Source organism: Bos javanicus, chromosome 17 (assembly GCF_032452875.1).
Source record: "Bos javanicus breed banteng chromosome 17, ARS-OSU_banteng_1.0, whole genome shotgun sequence".
Classification (NCBI taxonomy): domain Eukaryota; kingdom Metazoa; phylum Chordata; class Mammalia; order Artiodactyla; family Bovidae; genus Bos; species Bos javanicus.
In genome coordinates, this window is record NC_083884.1 from 30,041,868 (window position 1) to 30,066,037 (window position 24,170).

Here is a 24,170-nt window from a genome sequence, read left to right on the forward strand (position 1 = left end):
AGCAGGGAAGTGTGGGGCGAGGTGGGCGGGGCGTCGCACGCGAGCGCGGCCAGCAAAATGAAGGGAGAGGGAGAGATCCAAGACTACGTTACCGCGTAAACACCCAATCGGGAGCCGGCCTGACTCCGCCCCCTACCCCCACGTTATTGGCTAGGAAGCCCCATATGGGCGGGGCCGGCCGTGGGGTTGGGGAGGGCAGGGGGCGGGGAGGAGGAGGAAGGCGCTGGCGGGCAGTGATGGCGGCGGGTGATGGGGACGTGAATTTAGGCACCCTGGGGAGTGGCAGCGAGAGCAGCAGCGACGGTAGTAGCGAGAGCCCGGGCGGCGCGGGAGCGGCAGCAGAAGGGGGCAGCTGCTTGGCAACGGCGTTGGCGCTTCTGACGGGGGGCGGGGAGATGCTGCTGAACGTGGCGCTGGTGGCGCTGGTGTTGCTGGGGGCCTACCGGCTGTGGGTGCGCTGGGGGCGGCGGGGTCTGGGCGCCGGGGCCGGAGCGGGCGAAGAGAGCCCCGCTGCCTCTTTGCCTCGTATGAAGAAGCGGGACTTCAGCTTGGAGCAGCTGCGCCAGTACGACGGGTCTCGCAACCCGCGCATCCTGCTTGCGGTCAATGGGAAAGTCTTCGACGTGACCAAAGGCAGCAAGTTCTACGGCCCGGGTGAGGAGGAGTTGGAAGGGGAGGGTGAGGACCCCCTGCAGCTCAAGCTCGACCCCCTTCTGATGGGGAGGCCCCTGGGCACAGGGTTAGTTGCCAGCCTTCTCGACATCTGGACCCCCGAGCCGTATCCGCCGCACCTGAGACGGCCCGCCCCCCACACGCCCCAGCCGCGGGCCCCACCGATGTTTACCCCTCAGATTCGGATCCCAGTGTCGCCCAAGCGACACTGAGTTTTCATCTTTTTCCTATCCCATTTCTCCTCTCAGCCTTTTCTTGGGCTGAATTTTTCGAAATCCTTTTAGTTGTCGCCAGTCACGCTGGCCCTCAGCCTTTACTGAGCTTTCTGATTTCTGGAGTCGTCAGGGGCAGGAAAGAAGGAAGATTTCTGAAGTAGGGACCTAAAGTTTTAGACCCTGTAATTCACAACTTTCTTTACTTGTGTGTGTGTGTGTGTGTGTGTGTGTGTGTGGTGTGCGCGCCACAGAGCGCTTATCCACTACTCCCCATAAGGCCACGTTTAAGTACACGTAGTTCCAAGTCCCAGCCTTCTAGAATCTATTAAACCCGGTCCCATATGCAGCACCTTGACTGTTTTTTTTTTAAAACCGGTTTTGATACAAAGATGCTTTCCAAGATTAACAGTATATGTGAGATGAGGCTGATCAGAATGCAGATCCTAATAAATAATGGCGAGGTTATTCGCCCCGAGTTTGGGAGGTGGAACTCATATACCCAGCAGGCGTGCTTGTCCAGTTTCTTTTTCTTTTTTTTTTTTTGTGGCAGGAAGGCAAGTATTCAAATACACGTTATCACTTACTTTGTTTTCACTGAGGAGAAAGAAATTTATAAACAACTATAAATTCATATCACCATGCACCAGTTCTGCAAGTTAAATGTTTCTAAAGCTTTACTTTCAGAGAACTGTGTATGTAAGGTGGTTGGTTTAGAAACCCTTCTTTAACAGTGTAGTTATAGCAGACATTTCAGTTCAGACTCATGAAACCTGTTGGCATGCCATAAAATTGAGCAACATTGTACATGCTGGTTGTGTAGTTATTCTGAGCTTTTAAGGAGTTACTACAATAAAAGTAAATAAAATTAGAGACCTATAGTGACCTGTTACTTGAAAGAGGACATCCAAGTCTTAAGGGGTTGGCAAATCTAAAAAGTTGGTTTCCTCTAATCTGTTAGTCCATGATGTTTATTGACACCTGCAACTGTACACTTACGATTTATGTGCTTAGTGGATGGAAGATATTTTAGAAGTGTTTTGGTTTGTTGTTTGTTAATTGGATTAGAGAAGAGAAATGGGAGATTGTACACCCGGTAACAACAAACGTGTTGAACTGTTTCTTAGTTGCTTGTATTTTGTGTATATATTTACATTCAATCCAGCCAAGTCACAGATAGCTTATAAAGTACTTGCTTCTAGTATAAAAATGAAAACCAGATGTCTACCCACTCATATCAGCTGAAACAGTTAATACATTTTTGTTTACTTAAGCGAATGTGGGTAAGACAGTGGGGCCAAAGGACAATATTTAAAGGAACAGACCAAATTAGTTAATTTCTTTTTAAATCAAGAATTTACACAGTTATTATGTATTCAGTGATTAGAAATTGTGTACAGGTTTAGGTTTTTAATACAGAACTTAACCCAAACTAAAAACTCTGCTTTTGTAGCCCCTATCTAAACGGACAGTGAAGCAACCAAGTGTTACTGCAAAGAAGCCTATCAGTCCTCACACATTAATGCCTTGCCACTATCTGAAAATAGCTAAGAGAGACAGCCATGGACACAATTTGGCAGCACCCAGTGGCAAATGTTCTGCAACAGAAATTTTTAAATTAAGATGAGAGTTATAGTTATAATACAGATAGCCTTTGTGTGGCTTAAGCCAGTGAGGGGGTTCTCCTCAGATGACAACAGAGGACTCAGTTTTAGGTTAGCTTTCACTGATTTCCAGGTCCTTCCTGATGAATAGGCAGAGCGATACCCCATTATTTGATTCTAAGTAGTTTTGAACAACCTAAACAGATATTTGGAATATTTTTTTATTGAAAGAAACCTTAAAGTTAGCCAGATCAGTTTATGGATTTGGAATGTATTTCACATTAAGAGGATATCTAACATTTCCCAGAAGTCTTGAAGCAAAATTTCGAGCTATAAAACAAATTCAGTTTTTATTTTAATTTTTTGCATCCTCAAATCAATTAAGGAATTTTGTAGCAGAGTAATTCAGAAGTAAAAATCCTTATATGAGACTTCGTAGCTTGAAAGAACGAGTTTAGGGAGTCTAACCAATATCCACTCCCAGTTCTCAATAATGGTTTTAGAGTTAAAAGATTATTTGTGAGGCTTTTTCTGTGTTGAAGTTATTTTTATTTTTAGTCATAATTTATAAAGTTTGAGTTCTTAAAAACTTAAATGTTGGCAGTTTAGTGGAGTAAACAGACATTGGGAAACAATTGGCATTAACTACATTTGTCAATATTAAGTTTAGTAACAGTTCGGGCACTTGGCCAGTGTGTGAGGAAAGTGATCATATAAGAAAGAATATGGGAGGAGAAAGGAAACAGATTTGTTAAGCAGCTACTACATCAAATCTATTAATTTGTCATCTCCACAATGCTTCAGTGAGGTTAGTGAACATTCCTATCCTTATGACAGACAGCTCGAGGTTTAGGAATTTGGGGTAGATTGGCTTGGATCACACAGACATGGTATTCAAATCCGGATATATTTGACCACAAAGCCTGTCTACTCTATTTCAGATAAACTGCATTCTGAGATAAACTTATATAGAGAATCTGTTGTTATTTTTATACCCTCTCCTGGTTCCCATAAGGATTTAAAGCCTCAGAAAAACACACTTTCATGGCTTTATGTTGTGCTGTTCAGTATGGTAGCCACAAGCCACATGAATAGAGTTTCTCCATATTAGCCATATTTCAAGTGCCCAAACAGTGCACTTTATAGAGCATTTCCATCTTCCCATCGAGTTCTATTCAATAGCATTGATTCTAGAGGTTAGGGTAGAAGGAGGAGGAAACTCCCATTTGGGGGTTATTATCGTTTAATTTCCAGACAGCTCTAGGAGATAGGTAATGTTCCCATTTTACAAATGTGGAAACTTGAAACTCAGAGGTTTTGCCCAAAATCACGTATCTAGTAAATGGCCAAGCTAGAAATCAAACACAGTCTAACTGGCTTCACAGGCTATGCTTCCTTCCTACTGTATCACAGCATAATTTCATGTTTCCAGCATCATAATCAGAGAAGGCAATGGCACCCCACTCCAGTACTCTTGCCTGGAAAATCCCATGGATGGAGGAGCCTGGTAGGCTGTAGTCCATGGGGTCGCAAAGAGTCCAAACACGACTGAGCGACTTCCCTTTCACTTTTCACTTTCTCGCATTGGAGAAGGAAATGGCAACCCACTCCAGTGTTCTTGCCTGGAGAATCCCAGGGACGGGGGAGCCTGGTGGGCTTCCATCAATGGGGTTGCACGGAGTTGGACAGGACTGAAGCGACTTAGCAGCAGTAGCAGCATCATAATAGATGAGGAAGACTGATCTATCATTTTAAATATTAATAATTATTAATAATTTGGTATAATATTTCTGCAGTGGGATTCTAGCAAAACATTGTGTTTTTTTATTCTTTAGAATGGCAAGAAATTATACCGTTAGAGTTTATAATAGTTTATTCACATTTCTGTTATTAAGATACGTAGCTTCCCCCTTATTCCATGTAGAGTATTCTTTGATATATAACAAAACTGTAATTTCTCCAACATACCATTTAAATTCCACTGGAAATAAAAAGAAGCTTGTAAGAAGTAACCCCATGAGATGCCTAATATTTAGGAGATGGGGAAAAGGAGTTCATACACCTTTTATGTGTTCTTCCTCCTTTTTTAACTTCATATTCACATGTTAATTTTATTTGTAGTTTGCAAAATTGCAGCTGAAGCAAGAGTTGCAACATATAGACAAACATATTCTTTCATGAATGTCCTATTGACACTACCCAACTTTCATCCTAGTCTTGTTTTGAAGCCAACTGGGTCTGTGTTAGGTCTAATGCCTACTATGCACATTCATTACCTACCAATTAGATAAAAGGACCAGCTAAGTTTTCTGATGAATTTTGATACTCTGCTCAAATTTATACTAATTTCTTTTCTTTCTTTTTTTTTTTTGGCTGTGCCATGTGGTTCATAGGATCTTAGTTCCCCAACCAGGGATCAGACCCACCCCCTGTATTGGAAGTTCAAAGTCATAACCACCAGCTTGGCAGGGAATTCCCTTTACTAGTAATTTCTACAGTACCTAGTTGGTTGGCCCCTCTGAGTTCAACATCATTCCATTGTTTTTAATCAAAGAGGGAATTGTATTAAATACTAACAGAGTATAAAAGGATAGCTTAAAGCATGTATGAGACCAGAAGATGTTATTCAGGTTGAAGGAAAGGAGTAGATTAACATCTGGAGGTAGCCCGTTTTAAGTTCTTTTCATAGTTCTTTAAACCATGTGGCATAGGTCACTCATCCCCCACATACTTGTGAGATACATCACTAAATAACTGCTGTACAAGAGGCAGCATTTTGTCTCAAGATCAGTTCTGAGAGGGACTTACCTGGATTTCATCACACTTGCCTAGGTAAATGTTTTGAGTAATTCTGAGTCCTCAAAACTTGTACTTCCCAGCCCTCATGGAGTTTATGTTCTGTTAAGAAAGACAGATAATAAACAATCATTCAATACATGATTATAATAAAGGACTTTATTTATTAGCATTAGATGGTAAAGAGAAGTACTTATTTATGTTGGTTTGTCAAGAAAGTGGGGACTGATACTTAAACAAAAACCTGAAGGAACCAGCCTTACAAAGATTGGGAGTATCATTGTTTTGAAACTGAACTGAAGCACTAGATCTAGAACTGATACCATGTTAATCAGAGGAAGGAACATCCTTATCACCTTACTGATTTTCAGATTTGACTTCAGGCTTCATTTGATAAGTATTACCTCAGCAGTTCTTTTTCCATCCTTTTAAGCAATCTTTTATTTTTTCTTTATAAACAACATAGGTGGATTTTTAAAATTTAATGCCAATACTGTCTTTTAACAACTTCAGTTCAGTTCAGTCGCTCAGTCGTATCCAATTCTTTGCAACCCCATGAATCGCAGCATGCCAGGCCTCCCTGTCCATCACCAACTCCCGGAGTTCACTCAGACTCACGTCCATTGAGTCGGTGATGCCATCCAGCCATCTCGTCCTCTGTCGTCCCCTTCTCCTCCTGCCCCCAATCCCTCCCAGCATCAGAGTCTTTTTCCAGTGAGTCAACTCTTCGCATGAGGTGGCCAAAGTACTGGAGTTTCAGCGTTAGCATCATTCCTTCCAAAGAAATCCCAGGGCTGATCTCCTTCAGAATGGACTGGTTGGATCTCCTTGCAGTCCAAGGGACTCTCGAGTCTTTCCAATACCACAGTTCAAAAGCATCAATTCTTTGGCACTCAGCTTTCTTCACAGTCCAACTCTCACATCCATACATGACCACTGGAAAAACAGTAGCCTTGACTAGACGGACCTTTGTTGGCAAAATCATGTCTCTGCTTTTCAATATGCTGTCTAGGTTGGTCATAACTTTCCTTCCAAGGAGTAAGCGTCTTTTAATTTCATGGCTGCAGTCTCCATCTGCAGTGATTTTGGAGCCCAAAAAATAAAGTCTGACACTGTTTCCACTGTTTCCCCATCTATTTCCCATGAAGTGATGGGACCGGATGCCATGATCTTCGTTTTCTGAATGTTGAGTTTTAAGCCAACTTTTTCACTCTCCTCTTTGACCTTCATCAAGAGGCTTTTTAGTTCCTCTTCACTTTCTGCCATAAGGGTGGTATCATCTGCATATTTCTCAGTTTATATTTTTTGTCACTACTCGCATATTTAGATTTATTTCTACTATCTTATTTAGTAATTTATCTGTCAACTTTTCTTTGCCTTCTTTCCCACCATTGTTTCTTGCTGCTGCTGCTGCTAAGTCACTTCAGTCGTGTCCAACTCTGTGTGACCCCATAGACGGCAGCCCACCAGGCTCCCTGTCCCTGGGATTCTCCAGGCAAGAGCACTGGAGTGGGTTGCCATTTCCTTCTCCGATGCATGAAAGTGAAAAGTGAAGTCGCTCAGTCATGTCCGACTCTTAGCGACCCCATGGACTGCAGCCTACCAGGCTCCTCCATCCATGGGATTTTCCAGGCAAGAGTACTGGAGTGGGGTGCCATTGCCTTCTCCGATTGTTTCTTAGGTGCATTTTTTTATTCCACTTTTTCTCCCCTACAGATTTTTGTTATTTCATTTTAGTATAGTTGATTTACAGTTGTATTAATTTCTACTGTACAGCAAAGTGTTTCAGTTACATACATACATACATTATTTTTCATATTCTTTTCCTTTGTGGTTTCTCACAGGGTATCAAATATAGTTCCCAGTGCTATATAGTAGTACCTTTTGTTTATCCATTCTCTATATACTAGTTTGTATCTGCTCATCCCAAACTCCCAATCTCTGCCACCCCCACTCCACCCATCCCTTGGAATCTAGAAGTCTGTTCTCTATATTTGGGAGTCTGTTTTTGTTTCATATCTCCCTGCTAATTTGGATGCATTCTATTTGTATTCTTTTGGTGACAAGAGTCTTTTCCTTAAATTTTTTTCTATAGGCACTTTCACTCTGAACAATATATGAATGTTAACCACACATTTTTGTACAAATTAGAACTGTCACTTTAAAACACTTTACTGCCATTTGACGGTATTTCTTCATATTAAATATATAAAACAATCATGTAGACAAATGTGAATGGTGCCCCCTGGAGTTGCACACAGCCATACGTTGTGGCCTTGGTTAGAAAGCTTTAACTCTAGTCCCTCCCCACTCCATTTTATGTTATTTCTATTAGAGTTTTACTGTAGGTAATTTTTTAAACACTACCCTTAAACTGAATAATAAACTTTTTTTAAATAGCCAATTTTCATTTAAATTTAGCAATAGAGTTACCATTTTCTTTATTCACTGTCATTTCTTATATCTCATACTTTTGTTCAGAGTTCAGTTTTCATTTTAGTGAGGTATGTCCTATAGTTTTGTCACTAAAAAAAAAAAAAAAACAGTTTCTATCTGCCCTCACTCAGGAATTATAGTACAGATCCAGTTCCAGTTCAGTCGTGTCCCAACTCTGCGACCCCATGGACTGCAGCAGAAGCCTCTCTGTCCATCACCAACTCGCGGAATTTACTCAAATTCATGTCCATTGAGTCAGTGATGCCATCCAACCATCTCATCTCTGTTGTCCCCTTCTCCTGCCTTCAGTCTTTCCCAGCATCAGGGTCTTTTCAAATGAGTTAGCTCTTCGAATCAGGTAGCCAAAGTATTGGAGTTTCAGCTTCAACATCAGTCCTAACTGGTCAGATCTCCTTGCAGTCCAAGGGACTTGTAAGAGTCTTCTCCAACACCACAGTTCAAAAGCATCAATTCTTCGGCGCTCAGCTTTTTTTATAGTCCAACTCTCACATCCATACATGACTACTGGAAAAACAATAACCTTGACCAGACGGACCTTTATTGACAAAGTAATGTCTCTGCTTTTTAATATGCTGTCTAGGTTGGTCATAACTTTTCTTCCAAGGAGCAAACATCTATTAATTTCATGGCTGCAGTGGCCACCTGCAGTGATTTTGGAGCCCAAAAACACAGTCTGTCACTATTTCCATTGTTTCCCCATCTATTTGCCATGGAGTGATGGGACTGGATGCCATGAACTTAGTTTTTACTTTAACAATGCAAACCTTTAACAATATTTTAATATATTGAGAGCCTTCCGTATCAGTTTGGAAAGAACTTTTGATTTTTGGAATGTGTGTGTAATTCTGTTATGAATATATCATTTAATAGTCCACTTTTAATAAATATTTGTTTCTAGTCTCTTGCATGTTATACATGCGTGCATGCTCTCACTTTAGTCATGTCCAACTCTTTGTGATCCTATAGACAGTAGCCTACCAGGCCCCTCTGTCCATGGGATTCTCCAGGCAAGAATACTAGAGTGGGTTGCCATTTCCTCCTGCAGGGGAACTTCCTTACCCAGGGAACAAACCCATGTCTGCTAGCGCCTTCTGCATTGCAGGCAGATTCTTTACCTGCTGAGCCACCTGGGAAGCATGGTGTCATGTACATATCATTTCAAAATGTTACTAAAATCATAATTATTAAATAAATTACTAGAAGTAAGACTACTGAGTCTTAGGTTATGGACATTTTTAATTTGGATACTTCTTTCTAAATTGCCCTCCAGAGATGTTGGACCAATTTACACTCACATGAAAATGCCTATTTCTCACTCTCTTGCCAAAAATGTCATATAAAATTTTTTGGTCTTTGTCAATCTGAGAAGTTAAAATAGTATTGCAGTATTATTTTAATTTATATTTCTCTTTTTCTCAGTGAATTTTGGTTAGTTACATTCAGAATTTATTTAAGATGTGAAGTAAGCATCAACTTTTGTTTTTGTTTTTTAACAGAGGGCTATTCAGTTATTGCAACACCATTTATAGTTTTTCTTCCCTGATACTTGCAGTTAAGAGATTATCTAGTTTGACCTCCACAATTTTAGGCATGTAAAATTTGCCTCAAATGTAGGGTGTGGCCTCGAACCCAAGTATCTTGGCTTGGAAGAGGTATTCTTCCAGTTTTACCATGCTGCCTTCCCTCTAAAAGTCCTGGGAGTTCCTAGAACCAAATATAAAAAAGACTATTAGTTGGATTTCATTTAATCACTTTTATATATGGTTTGATTTGTTCCCAGGTCCATTATAACCATATTTGGAATAAATTACTCAGTGTGCATATGTGCTCAGTTGTGTCTGACTCTTTGTAACCCCATGGAATGTAGCCTTCCAGCTTTTCTGTCCGTGGGATTTTCCAGGCAAGAATACTGGAGTGGGTTGCCATTCCCTTCTCCAAGGATCTTCCTGACCCAGGGATCGAACCTCCATCTCCTGAATTTTCTACATTGGCAGGTGTATACTTTACCACTGAGCCACCTGGGAAGCCCTATACCAAGTATTATTAGATTTTTTTATTTTAACTTGCTTTAATAATCGCAGAAGACTATTGTCAAAACACGTCAGAAAACTAGGCTGTTTAACTTTTAATGAATTAAAGTTTGTCTCTGCGTGCTATGGTTTTTATACCATGAAAATAACTAAAATATTCCTTCTGGAATTTTCTTCCCTTCATAAATACTAATGTATTAATAGATACATAATCACCCTAGTAGAAAATTATCTCTTACGTATTTTAGATGTTTACTTTCTCCTGGAGTTTTTTACTCATTAAATTAGTGTTTTACAATAACCATATGTTGTTCCCTTTTCAAAAATATGTCACTCCATTATATTTGATTGTATGATAGCAGTTTCAGGATGCAATAATTGGTAGATTTATTGATTTTTGAACTTTATAAAAATCTGTATCATAAGTTGTGTTACCTCTTAAAACTATTAATGAAATCTGGATTCTAACTAGTATAATGTCATTTTGGTATATTTAACAGTATCATAGAAGTAAGATTTATCTGTAAAATAATGTCCTAGAATATTTGTTTTATAAATACATTTTAAAGAATCTGTCTTGGCTAAATAATTGGGTTCATTTTTTGTAGCAAGAATATTCTTGAAATAGTAAATCTAGTTTTGTATCAGCATTATATTTTAGTTTTAGAAGGCAAGAGTATAATTCTCTTATTATTACTGAAATGTTAATGTTTAAATGAACCTTAATAGTTAAAACAATCTGATTAGTTTATATAAGCTAGCCTTTTAATTTTTTTTATAAATTATACCATACCAAAAGACCTAAGAGCATTTTAAATGTGCTTTCCTTAGGTAGCTCTCTGTTGTTATAGTATTATGGATAGCCAAGAGTAGTCACCAAAATGTTAGAATCATAATATTTAGGTCAGTTATATAAGGGGGTAGTGGAAAGGGAAGGTATTACTGAACTCTCAGATATGATTCTGATTGTGTTAGGGATGCAGAGGAATATACTTTAACTGGACCTCAAATCCTCTTTTCTCAGCAGGTCATCCTTTTCCAACTCTAGTTCTTAGTCTTAATACTACATTCTTTTTGATCTTACAGGAAAAATAAAACTATTTTCAAAAAGACCTTTTCAGAAGTTAAATGCTTCCTGTGGGAAATTTGAAATATGTGGAGAAGTCATTCTTTTCAATAATTAACAGAACATCATTTTGTCTAGGATTAGGCTTGCATTATTAACTGTTGGCTGTAGTTCACTCTTAAGTTAGTGAAACCAAAAAACAGCATTCCCTCTTAGGGAAGTTGGCAGAAAATTTTACTAAAGAATACACTGGTATGTTATCCATATACTCAAAGATGGAGGTTCTTATGACTTCTGTTTTTATAGTGATCATCTTTTCATCTCTCCTTTTTACCATTTGGATGTGTTTAAGCTTGATGAAGTATCCTCAAGTAGATTGAATGTTGTAGACCAAGCAGGTAAATATTATGTAACATAATGCTAAGAAAAGCTGTTGATTTCTACAGCTTTTTTTGGTTAATGTTCTTCCATTTTAAGAGGTATTTTAAAATAGCCATTCCCCTGAAATTTTGTGATTAGTGAAATGCTCCAGTTTTCAGGGTTGTCATTTCATCTTTGGGTTTGTGGGTCCTCTGTGTTTTCTCAAGATGTACTGTGTTTGGTGTAGTTGGAAAAGTGGTTGATTCTGTTAGTAATTTTAGGCAAGTCATTGAATAACTTTGCATCTTTTCATCTGCCAAGAAGGGAGGGCAAAATTATCCCTTCTGCTTTGCGATACTATGAGAAGGAAGTGAGATTGCAAGGAAATTCTTCAAAAAGTTGAAATTCTTATTTTCTACTTATAGTTTTTTATAGCCTTAATCAGTTTTATTTTTTCTTTTGTGTTTGACTCATCACTGTTTTAAGTTTGTAAGCATTGGTCCAGTCAGCATTAAGATTTTTTTGGTCATTATTGTTTCTTAAGAAAATATTAGTGTTTTTATATATATATATATATATATTTTTTTCCCCCCCCATGTCTTGAAAACAGCCATTGCCACGTGGAGTTATACCACAGAAGAACTAAACTGCTTTAAGGCGGACCACTTTTCTTTCCCTCAGGACTGTTCTCTCTTAATTTTAGTGTTGGGTTTTCTTTTTTTTAACTTGCTTAGTTTTAAAAGTATACCTGTGATGGATTCATTTTGATATTTGGCAAAACTAATACAATTATGTAAAGTTTAAAAATAAAATAAAATTTTAAAAAAAAAGAGGAAGCAGGTCAAAGAAAATTTTAAAAACAAAAACAAAACAAACAAAAAAAAAGTTAATGTTAGGAATTCCCTGGCAGTCCAGTGGTTAGGACTCAGTGCTTTCACTGCTGGCGCTGGGTTCAGGCCCTGGTTGGGGTCTTGGAAGCCACATGGCTTGGTCAAAAAAGCAAACGTTAACATTTCTCATTAAAAAAGAAGAAGAAGAAATAATGTCATTGGCAGCAATATGATTGGACCTGGAGATTATCATAAATGAAGTAAGTCAGAAATATCATATGATATCACTTATATGTGAAATCTTTAAAAATGATACAAATGACTTACTAATAAATACAAGACATAGAAAACAAATTTATGGTTACCAAAGGGGATGAGGGGAGAATAAATTAGGAGTTCGGGCTTAATGTATATACACTACTATATAAAAGCTTCCCGGTAGCTCACTGCCTGCAATACAGGAGAGCCAGGTTCGATCCCTGGGTTGGGAAGATCCCCTGGAGAATCCCATGGACAGAGGAGCCTGGCGAGCTACAGTCCATTGGGTCACAAAGAGTCAGATATGACTGAGCAACTAAGTACAAGCACAATATTAAAAAGAGGTAACCAAGGACCTAGTATAGCACAAGGAATTAGACTCAATATCTTGCAATAACCTATAATGGGAAAGAATCTAAAATATATATACTTTTTAAAAATCACATTTTTTAAAGAATTACTTTGCTGTACACTTGAAACTAACTCAGCATTGTAAATTAACTATACTTAAATTTTAAAAAAGAAAGTAATGTTTCTCCAAATCAATTAACTCCAATTAAAGAACTTCAGATTTTACTCTGTAAATAGAAATTTACTACTATTTACTATTTACTCTGTAAGTAGTATTAAATTTCTTAAACATTTAAATAAATACCTTTTTGAATGTCAGTTGAGATGATGGGTAGTGTTTGAAAGTTACCAATATTGACCAGTTGTAAATAATGTCCCATTTTCTTATATAGAAGACAAATTTAGAAATAGAAAATGGTAGCCTAAGTTTATATTAATAGGTTTATATTAATTAATAGGTATATCCATTCAGTGAGAAAATACATAACCATTAAATGAGAATTGTGGTAGTCACCTAATATTAAGGAGCAATATGGAAAGTACTTAAGAATGGGAAAGCAGGATAAAAAAGTACTTTACTGGAAGTATTACCTTTATTTTTGTGTTAATATATTATTGCCTAATACTGGTCCTTAAATTTATTGCTAAGGCTCCTTTTTTTGTTCCATGCAATAAACTTTTAGGGAATGAATTTTCCTAACTCATTCCTAAAACTTACTAGTTTTCCTAAGTAACCCAGTGAGCTTTATGGTGCACTGCTCACTGTAGTTCAAACTAAGGTTCATAAATGTTTAGAAATTTTTGAATTTTCTTCTTAAAGGTATAAATGCTTTCTGACACATAACCTTCAATTTCCTAAATGCTTTCAAGTATGAATATGGGTATAATCATTATTTTACTCATTTAAAAATCAGGGAATTTCCTTTTTTTGTACTGTGTACTTCTCATTAGAAAATACTTTACTCTGTTAAATGGACAGTAAGCTTTTTCACTGACCACTCTGTGACTCATAATAGTTAAGCCAGCAAATTTGATTTTTAAACTGTTTTCTCTACATTTCTTTTGTCATGTATTGATAACTTTTCAGACTCAGGAAAGAAATTTTTATATATAAAATCATGTATTTTGTAAATTTTATTTATTAGCACATAATTCTTCGGTTCAGTTCAGTTGCTCAGTTGTGTCCGACTCTGCGACCCCATGAATTGCAGCACGCCAGGCCTCCCTGTCCATCACCAACTCCCGGAGTTCACTCAGACTCACGTCCATCGGGTCAGTGATGCCATCCAGCCATCTCATCCTCTGTCATCCCCTTCTCCTGCCCCCAATCCCTCCCAGCATCAGAGTCTTTTCCAATGAGTCAGCTCTTCGCATGAGGTAGCTAAAGTACTGGAGTTTCAGCTTTAGCATCATTCCTTCCAAAGAACACCCAGGGCTAATCTCCTTTAGAATGGACTGGTGGGATCTCCTTGCAGTCCAAGGAACTCTCAAGAGTCTTCTCCAACACCACAGTTCAAAAGCATCCATTCTTCGGCACACAGCTTTCTTCACAGTCCAACTCTCATATCCATACATGACTACTGGAAAAACCATAGCCTTGACTATATGGACCTTTGTTGGCAAAGTGATATCTCTGCTTTTGAATATGCTATCTAGGTTGGACATAACTTTCCTTCCAAGGAGTAAGCGTCTTTTAATTTCATGGGTGCAGTCACCATCTGCAGTGATTTTGGAGCCCAGAAAAATAAAGTCTGACACTGTTTCCACTGTTTCCCCATCTATTTCCCTTGAAGTGATGGGACCAGATGCCATAATCTTCATTTTCTGAATGTTGAGCTTTAAGCCAACTTTTTCACTCTGCTCTTTCACTTTCATCAAGAGGCTTTTTAGTTCCTCTTCACTTTCTGCTTCTTAAAACGTTTTAAACAGGGAAATCTACATGGTCTGTTCTACAAACTAAGATGAAGAAAAAATTAACTCTTAAAAGATTTATATTATAAAAATTGTTTTTTAAATAGCCAGACTTGGGAATCCTCTGGCAGTCCAGTGGCTAGGACTCTTAACTGCTGAGGGCCCAGGTTCAATCCGTGTTCAGGGAACCTAAGATCCCACAAGCTGTGGCATGGCCAAAAATAAGTAAGTAGCCAAGCTTAACCAATTAAATGAAGTAAAACTTCTCCTCTCCATTCCCCAGAAACATTGCTACTGTTAAGTACTTGGTTTGTATTCTTCCTGGTGCTTTTTTCGTGCATATACAAATACAGGTTAAATGTGCATATATGTATATCTTTTTTTAGTTCAAAGGAGGTCATACTGTGGACTTCTCTGATGGCCCAGTGATTAAGACTATGCTGCAGGGGGCACAGGTTGGATCTCTGGTCCAGGAACTTAAGTTCCCACATGCCATACAGTGCAGCCAAAAATGAATAAAAAATAAAACTAAATGAATCATACTGTGTAATCTAATTGCTTTTTTCAGTTACTATATCATAGACTTCTTTGTGCATCTGTACATACAGAGTTACCTCATTCTTTTTATAGCTATGTACTATTTCATTAAAGTAATGACCTATGATTTATGTAAGCAAATTCTTGATATAGAACATTCGGTTGTTTGGATTTTTGTCTGTTAGTATGTGTTTATTTTGTTCCTACTTTATGTCAGGCACTGTGGTAAGCATTGAAGGTATAGAGATGTGCAAGAGAGTTGCTGCTCTCAAGGACACACTTTGGGAATGACTTGCTTCTGGTAGCCATTCCTCCCTAGACAAGGTGGTTCCTGATTCTTTACACTAATTATTTTGTGTCCTTTTAGCCATATATATATATCCAGCCAATGTTCTGTTGATTATTTTTAGATGCCACAAGTAATTAACAGTAATCAATAAGGCATCGTTTCCCCTCAAGAAAACTGGCTTCCAAACCTAACTCTTCTAAGTTTCCTCTTCTCTCTAATACCTCACAGTCTTCATCTTTAAATAAAGTTTTTTTTTTAATATTTGAAGTAACTGAAATCTAAATTTTCAGTGAAAAATGTTACTTTGGTCAAAAGGTAGATTTCTAAGAAATTTCTTCTCATTATCCTGTTTAGTGTCTGCATGTTTTGAAATCAAGGCTGAGTACCAGATAAGAGTCATGAGGTTTCTTTTATTTGACATTTTCCTTTGAGACATTCTAAAATATTTTTAGATAATCTAAATAATTTCTTTTTTTTCCCCAGCGGGTCCATATGGAATATTTGCTGGTAGGGATGCCTCCAGAGGACTGGCAACATTTTGCCTAGATAAAGATGCACTTAAAGATGAATATGATGATCTCTCAGATTTGAATGCTGTACAAATGGAGAGTGTTCGAGAATGGGAAATGCAGTTTAAAGGTACCTTCATTTTGCTGGGTTCTTTACAAATACTAATTTTATGGCCAAAGAAAGTACATACCATTCCATTACTCCTTAAGAGTCTAAGGATGCTATCTGTTTGCATTGCCCTCATTATTTGATGATAAGCATAGCTAACTGTCAAAACAATTGTTACATGTGCTTATTGTTAATAAAATCCATATTTTAAAATTCACTTGTTACGAACTGTAAAATTTACAAAACTTGTGACATGTTTAGTCTTATAAGGCTTGTTCATTGAGATAGAGGTTTTTTAAACAGGTTTATATTTAAAACTGAATTGATTACTGATACTGCATATTACTTTATTTTTTACATGATTTAATTGATCTTAACTTCAAATCATAAAGGAAAAATGTCATTCTCCTTCATTATGTGCTTGTGACATCAGTTTTCACTGCCTCAGTGAACACTCTGGACTGCTACTTATGTGACTTACGGATCTCTTGAAATATCTCTTCTGGCTTCTTGGCACTTGTACTGGTTCTGCTGAACCAAGCAGTCCTCCTATTTCATCCTCTTGATTTGTCAGTTAATTCACTTAAACTCAGTTCAGAATCCTGACCAAGAAATGACTAAATATTACATGAACATAACAATGGGCGTAACAGTGTTCTAAATTAAACACATGGTAACATAAAAACAAGTGATGTCACATCTAAGAAGAGAGTTTAATAGGAGGAAGAAAAATAATATACCGAGAGTCATATATCGGGACCTCGAAGAACACAAGATAATAAGTAACAAGTGAATTTTCATCTGTTCGTTTGGTTTGTTTTCTTAGGGACTACTACATGTGTCACATTTTCTCCCCAAGAATATGTCCAGGTTGGATTTACTTTCCATGTGATTTTCCATCTCATATTCTTCTCCCTACTTCTTCAGCCCCAGGAAAGTCACCATTAACTTTTTTAAGATCTTCTCACTGTTGGAAATGCCCTGTGTCGCTACCTTATTTAATTACAATAATTACAGTTACTTTGGGTTATTAAATTTAAAGATCTGCTCTGAGACTCAGTGCACATTAGAGGTAAACCAGTTTCAGAGTACATGTCATCAGACTTATTCCAAGAGTCTGGCATGGGTCCTGGACTCACATATATTTTTAAAATATCTCCAAGTGATTCTGAGGCAGTGTCCTTGATTAAGAACTGGTTGTATGAAACACTCTCCTCCAAAGCACAAGTCCAAAGCTTTATAAATTCCCTGATCCTGTTTTCTTTTGTTCAAGCCTTACATGAGTATAAAAAGACTGGACAAGGTAAACGATAGGGAAAACTTACCTTATTCTCTATGACTAAAAGAAGCATACACCTTCCCTGCTGTATAATGGAATCATGAAACAAATTTGATTGCTACTGATTTTCTTTTGATGTATCTTTCAGAAAAATATGATTATGTAGGCAGACTCCTAAAACCAGGGGAAGAACCGTCAGAATATACAGATGAAGAAGATACCAAGGATCACAATAAACAGGATTGAACTTTGTAAACAACCAAAGTCAGGGGCCTTCAGAACTGCAATTCTTACTCCCTTTCACAGAATGTCCAGCATCTTTGGGTTTGGTTCACCTGCTGCAAAAAACATTCAACCGATTGTACAAGCTACATGAGTCTCACTATGAAGATTTGAATACTAGACATTATGTATGCTGCCAGACTCATTTGTTGCAGTTATTTGTAATGTCTGGTGGGGCTTCATCCTGAAAGGAGACAGGGATATTTTTAAAGAGCAAGAGAGTCACAAGATTACTTTCTCCTTTTTTTCTTTCCTTTTTTAAAATCAAAGACAACCTGATATGTATTTGCTACTTGAGTGTATAAGAGATTTTTTTGAAATCTCTTAAAAAACACAGCAAGGAATTCCTATTTCATGTGCTGTGTTTTTGTTTTAGCAGTGAGGAAGAGAGGAGACCTGGGCAGGAGAGGTGAGGGTGTCCATCAATTTTAAGTATTAAAGGCTACTGAAACATTAAAATGGTAAATGTGAATCCCAAGCTTTTCTTTTTGGATTTTGTCAGGGAAAAGAAGAAAACCTTTGTTTCTAAGAAATCTTTGGAAATTAGAAGAATGGATTTCAGGTGGATTTAAGTCAAAGCTAATTCCCCAACAGCAAGATCATTTGAAACTAGTTTTTATCCCTTTCCTTCCCCTAGATCAAATCAATATTAATTGTGCCTTATTTCACTTACATAGACTTGAATTATTTTTAGGGAAAGCCCCTATGTGAATTCTGAAGTCACTACAAAGCAGCATTGAGACTGAAATTGGAATATTCTGTTGACTGTAAAACCTTGATGTCATTCTGTGTATATAGAATGTAAAAGGAATATTCAGTGTTACTGCCATATATATGTTAATATACACAAACTTCATTAGCATTATAATGGCCAAATGCATTCCCCCATGCTTTTCTCTTTTCAAAAAAAAAAAAATTGAAAAACAAATCAACTCTGTCCCCTAACAGCTGCCTAATTTTAAGAGTCTTGACTCTCACATCTCACTGGTGTGGGTGCATGGGGCTGTAGTATGGATGTTGTGTGGGTGTGTCTGAGTGTGTGTGAGAGCGCCTTGGAAGGGACTCTGCAGATACTGTAAATACCCGTACCGTTTTAATAAAGCATGTACAATAAACCAAAATAAGCTTGAGTTGGACTTTATATACAAACTGTAAACCAGTGCATTATAATATGGTAGTCAAGGTTGTGTATTTGATTCAAGATAAGGAAAAATCTTGGAATGAAAGGCAGACACTGGTTAACCAAGTTGTACACATTGTACCACATTCACTGTAACTTTAGGAAGAAATTCCACTTTGTGGAACATTCTCAAGAGATCTGAGATTATTCAGGTAAGAATTGATATATTAAAATGTACATATTTTTACTTTATATTTTGATGCCAACTGATTATACTAGAAGTAATAGCACTTCAGGTGGTAGTTACTGAACACAAAACAATAAAGGATATTATACTGATAGGTTTTAAATTCTGTTGTTTGAAAATGCTCTTAACTAAAAAGCCCTATATATGTCTATTATTTGATTTCATCATATCATGACTGTTTAGGTTCTTAATTGGAGACAAGTTATACCCAAAAAGACTATTTTATTTAATGTCACCAGTTAGAGAAAAGAATTCTCCTGCTGTATGAGTATAATATATGCAGAAGCCATCAAAGAAAGAGGAAGTTTTAATTGCAATAATAAGCTAAAGTATGTAAAATACTACATTCTATTGTACTCAGTCTTGGAATGTTTTGTAGAAAATGATGAGTTTCAGCCAAATCTTTGCTGAAGGCTGGTTGCAACAACTGAAGAGTGTTGGTAATGCTTTGTGTGTTTTTATGTAAAATATTTTCTAAACAGATTTGTTAAAAGTACGTGTCCTCTGGAGTAAATTGATATTGAGATATATATATATAATGAATCATTTCAGCCTAAAGTTAAGTAAATCTACACTTGTGAATAGAGAAACCCTAAGTATTCATGCAGTAAAAATTATGCAGTCTGTTAAGAAAAATGATTAATTTTGTGTTTTGGACTTGAAATAAACAGTGTTCTATGGACAATTCCTCAATTTCAGTTGAGTGTTCTCATTCTCAGGTAGTTTGATGGGCAGTCATTGAGTATGGGGATGGGAGCTGTGGTGACTGATGTTGCTGCTGTTCCTCCCCCCAGCCCCTTAATCACTATTTCCCCAACCTTCCTGGTTATTAGAACCACTTGAGGTGCTTAAAATACAAATTCTTGGTCCCCAGTCCAAACCTGCCACCCAGTGACCCAGAATGGAAAAAGTGAGTCTTGGACTGTAAGGAGTCCCTTGGGTATGATCAGGCACAGTTGAGAACACCACACCAGTCTTTTCAAGTTATACAATTGACCTTTGAACAACAAGGGTTTGAACTGTGTGAGTCCACTTTTATGCAGTATTACTATATGCAATAAATATTACAGTACTTCATGATCCACATTTGGTTGAATTGTGGACGTGGAACTGTAGATTTCAGAGGGCTCTAAGAGGAGTTTCTGTCAGCACAGGTTGGTACCTCTAAACCCCCACATAATGTTCAAAGTTCAACTGAAATTGTCTTTGTTTTCTACTTGAAATAGACTTAACCTCTGGACAATTTTGGTCTGATTCCCTGTATGCGTTTTTTTGATTCATTCCCTAAACATCCATAGTGTTTCTGAGTAAAAAATGAGATTTCACATAAAAATGTAGTGTGTGATTTTTTTAAATTTATTCTCATTACTTTTTATTTTTTTGATAGTGTCTTCAAGTTGGCATTATGTTTCCCAAATAAAGACTATATTGTGTGTACTAGCCAGTTTCTCTTCATTAGAAAGTGAACCCATTCAGATTACAGGTCAAGTTTTTTAAAACTTTGACTATGGTGCTTAATGGTTACTTACGTTTTCCTGACAGAGATTCTACCTGCCTTCTTTGAAATCTGCAGAGTCTAACACATTTATCCCCACCTATGATCTAGAAAGCAAAGTTAATATATTGAACTAGTACTGGGGGAAATTATTCTGTTGAAAACTTGAGATAAATCAGACTCTCCTCACCCAAGTAGCCTGTTTACATCTTGATAACTGAGAAGTGCAACACATTGCTAGAAATAGATATCGCTGGCATGTTAACAGTGTATAGCCTTGATTACACTGTGCCTTTATGGATTAGAATAAGCTGAAGGAGGAAACTAATCTGCAAAGACACCTGTATCCCAATACTCACAGCAGCATTGTTTACAATAGCCAAGACATGGAAGCAACCTAAATGACTTAATAGATGAATGAATAAAGATGTGATATATATATATACATGGAATACTGCTGCTGCTAAGTCGCTTCAGTTGTGTCTGACTCTGCGACCCCATAGACAGCAGCCCACCAGGCGCCCCCGTCCCTGGGATTCTCCAGGCAAGAACACTGGAGTGCCATAAAAAGAATGAAATAACGCTGTTTGCAGCAACGTGGATGGACCTAGAAATTATCCTATTAGGTGAAGTTATTTATAAGTGGAATCTGAAAAGGTGATATAAATGAACTTATTTGCAAAACAGACCCACAGACATAGAAAACAAACATGGTTACTAAAGGGGAAGGGAGGAGAGAGTAAATTAGGTGTCTAATTAACATATACACACATAAAAGAGAGAAATAATGACCTGTAAAGCACCAGGAAGTATATTCAATAGGTTATAATAACCTATAATGGAAAATAATTTGAAAAAGTATATATACATAATGTATATGTATAACTCAATCTATTGTACACTTGAAACTAACAACATTGTAAATTATACTTCAGTTTAATGGTTTTTTTTTTTAAGCTGGTAATATTAAATTTATTAAATAAGTTGCTTTGAGCATAATGAAAATAAGTTACTGAAATGAGCATGGTTCTTTTCCTCTAATGAATTAAAAGTGGCAAATGTTCATTGATAGCTTTTGAGTATGTGTGTTCCATTAAGGTCAGCTATCAATCTGCTAGATGATAGTAATCACAGAGTATGATCTATTTGTTGTGGCAAGGAAGTTCAAATGAAACCCACCCAACTTTTCCTTTCTGTTTTTAGGCAAAATTCATCATTCCCAGGCAATGTCAGAAAAGCCTGAAACTTCTCAGACACACTTGTAAGTTAACGTTTCTGAGGAGACACTGGGCTAGATATTTCAGGTTTGCATTTGTTCTACCATCAATGGTGACAGAACATTAGGAGTGCCTATGATTACTCCATTCAAGAAAGCACTTAACATGCTGTGAACACTTTATTCATAAGAGATTTTTCTGTCTTATGTGTCTACAGAGAGTCCAACTAAACCAGATTGTAAAGTTAGTGTAAGAAAACTGGTAAATTGTTGCATTTTTCTCTCGCAGTCATGATTTTTAGTGGCTGCATAGTATTGTTAGTGAAAATGTAGGATATTACATGGTATGCTGCCAGATGGGTTAAAGAGCAAAGTTTGGAAGATAAATCAACAGGCTTTATGCATTTTCCCATTTATAAAAGTAATTTGTTTAGTATACAGAGAATAAGAAAATGAGAAGCAAAATTAGTTTAAGCAATCTCTTAAACTAATTTAAACTGATCTCTTAAACTAATCTTCCCACATCTCTTTTTTATTTTTATTTTTTGGCTGCACTAAGTGGCTTGCAGGGTCTTAGTTCCCTGACAAGGGGTTAAACCTGCACTGTCAGCAGTAAAAGCTTGGAGTCCTAACCACTTAGGCTTTTCCCCTTAGATACCCATCTGATCATGCAGGACCTCTGCACCTGGAACCTCAACACGAATGCATCCTTTTCCTCCCAGACTTGCCTCTGCTCTCATGTTCTCTTATCAGAGAGCTACTGCTCTTGACTCTCCTGGCTTGTCTTCCTACCTCTCTACTAGTTCTCATCAAGGTCATTGTCCCTATTGGCAATCTGAAATAAATTTGACCTCTTTGTTTCCGTACCTTAAGGCCTTAAGTGACGACACCTTACTTCCAATTTCAAGACAGGGAGGGCTTAGACCTCTTCATCAGTTCCCACTGAACTATTACATAAAATGACTAGTAGCTTCCAGAATATACCTCTAGCTACTTACCCACTCCATTCTTCAGTCTATATTATACTCTTCCCCACACCTTTCCAAGTTTTAACTGCCCTCCTAGCTGATTGGCCCAGTCATAGAGCTCAGGCTTCCACTCATTGCCCCCAGACTGAATTAGAGAGCCCCAGTTCCATGGCTGCAAGTATCACAGGTAATTCTGTATCACTGAATTCACTATTGTGCTGTAATCATCTGTCTTCCCTGATAAACCAGGGACCAGAGCATACCCATATTTTAGGCCCAGTCTTTTTCCTAAGGGCTTCCCTGGTAGCTGAGCTGGTAAAGAATCAACCTGCAATGCAGGAGACCCTGGTTCGATTCCTGGGTTGGGAAGATCCCCTGGAGAATGGATGGACCACCCCATCCAGTAGTCATGGACTTCCCTAGTGGCTCAGACGTAAACAATTTGCCTGCGATGTGGGAGACCTGGGGTTGATCCCTGGGTTGGGAAGATCCCCTGGAGGAGGGCATAGCAACCCAATCCGGTATTCTTGCCTGGAGAACCCCCATGGACAGAGGAGCCTGGTGGGCTACAGTCCATAGAGTCACACAGAGTCAGACAGGATTGAGCGACTAAGCACACTTTCTCTAAACTTCGTACAGTGCTAGCTAGACACATAATATTTGTTCAGAATTTTTTGTTAAGTTCATAAAATGAGAGGGTAGACTAAATAAACTTTAAATGAGGGCTCCAAGGAAATATTAAGAACTGAGGGGAGGCACTCCTTACCTGCTCCCAGCTGAGGCTGCTGAGGTGCCTCAGTCCACTGATACATGATTTTCTACCATTTCTTGGCAAAAATGGCAACCAGTGATGCTGTTCTGAAGTGATTGTAGCAGAAAGGTGCAGAAGCAGATCAAATTATTGAATATCTTAAGCAGCAAATTGTTCTAGTTAAGGAGAAAGCAATTTTGCAGACAACTTTGAGAGAAGAGAAGAAACTTAGAGTTGAAAATGCTAAATTGAAGAAAAATTGAAGGATTGAAATGAGCTAATTAAGGCAGAAATTCAAAATGGAGTAAAATACCATTTCTATCTGGTACTCCACTAAAAGCTGATTCCACAGTTTCTGAAAATGAGATACAATCTATACCAATAACAACCATATCTTCTGGTGCTAAAGAGCAAATAAAAGAGGAGGAGGAGAAGAAGAAAAGATGAGAGAGAAAACTGAAAAGGAGGGGAAAAGGAGGAAAAACAGCAACCAGTAGCTGACTCTAAGCCTGTTGATGTTTCCCCACCTGGATCTTCGAACTGGGTGTCTCATGACTGCCAGAAAACACCCTGATACAGATTCTTTGTATGTAGATGAAGTAGATGTTGGCCCCAAGAACAGTGGTCAGTGGCCTGGTGAAGCATGTTCCTCTTATCAGATGCAAAATCAGATGGTGGTTTTACTTTGTCTCAGGCAATGGTGATGTGTGAAAGTTCACCAGAGAAAGTTGAAATCTTGGCACCTCCTAATGGATCTGTTTCTGGAGACAGAATTACTTTTGTAAGAAGCTCAGCAAAGTAACTTTTCTTTTGAGCAGATG

General features: G+C 37.8%; 1 protein-coding gene and 1 pseudogene across 1 annotated transcript; both read left to right on the forward strand.

Moving 5' to 3' along the window:
• Positions 1–23: 23 nt before the first annotated feature.
• PGRMC2 (progesterone receptor membrane component 2) lies at positions 24–19,612 on the forward strand. The gene is made up of 3 exons (XM_061384201.1): positions 24–654; positions 15,857–16,012; positions 17,419–19,612. Exons 1-3 carry the CDS (start codon positions 165–167, stop codon positions 17,514–17,516), a joined length of 744 nt encoding a protein of 247 aa, XP_061240185.1. The 5' UTR covers positions 24–164; the 3' UTR covers positions 17,517–19,612.
• A 1,751-nt stretch (positions 19,613–21,363) lies between these two features.
• On the forward strand, positions 21,364–24,154 carry LOC133228616 (aminoacyl tRNA synthase complex-interacting multifunctional protein 1-like; annotated as a pseudogene).
• Positions 24,155–24,170: the final 16 nt, after the last annotated feature.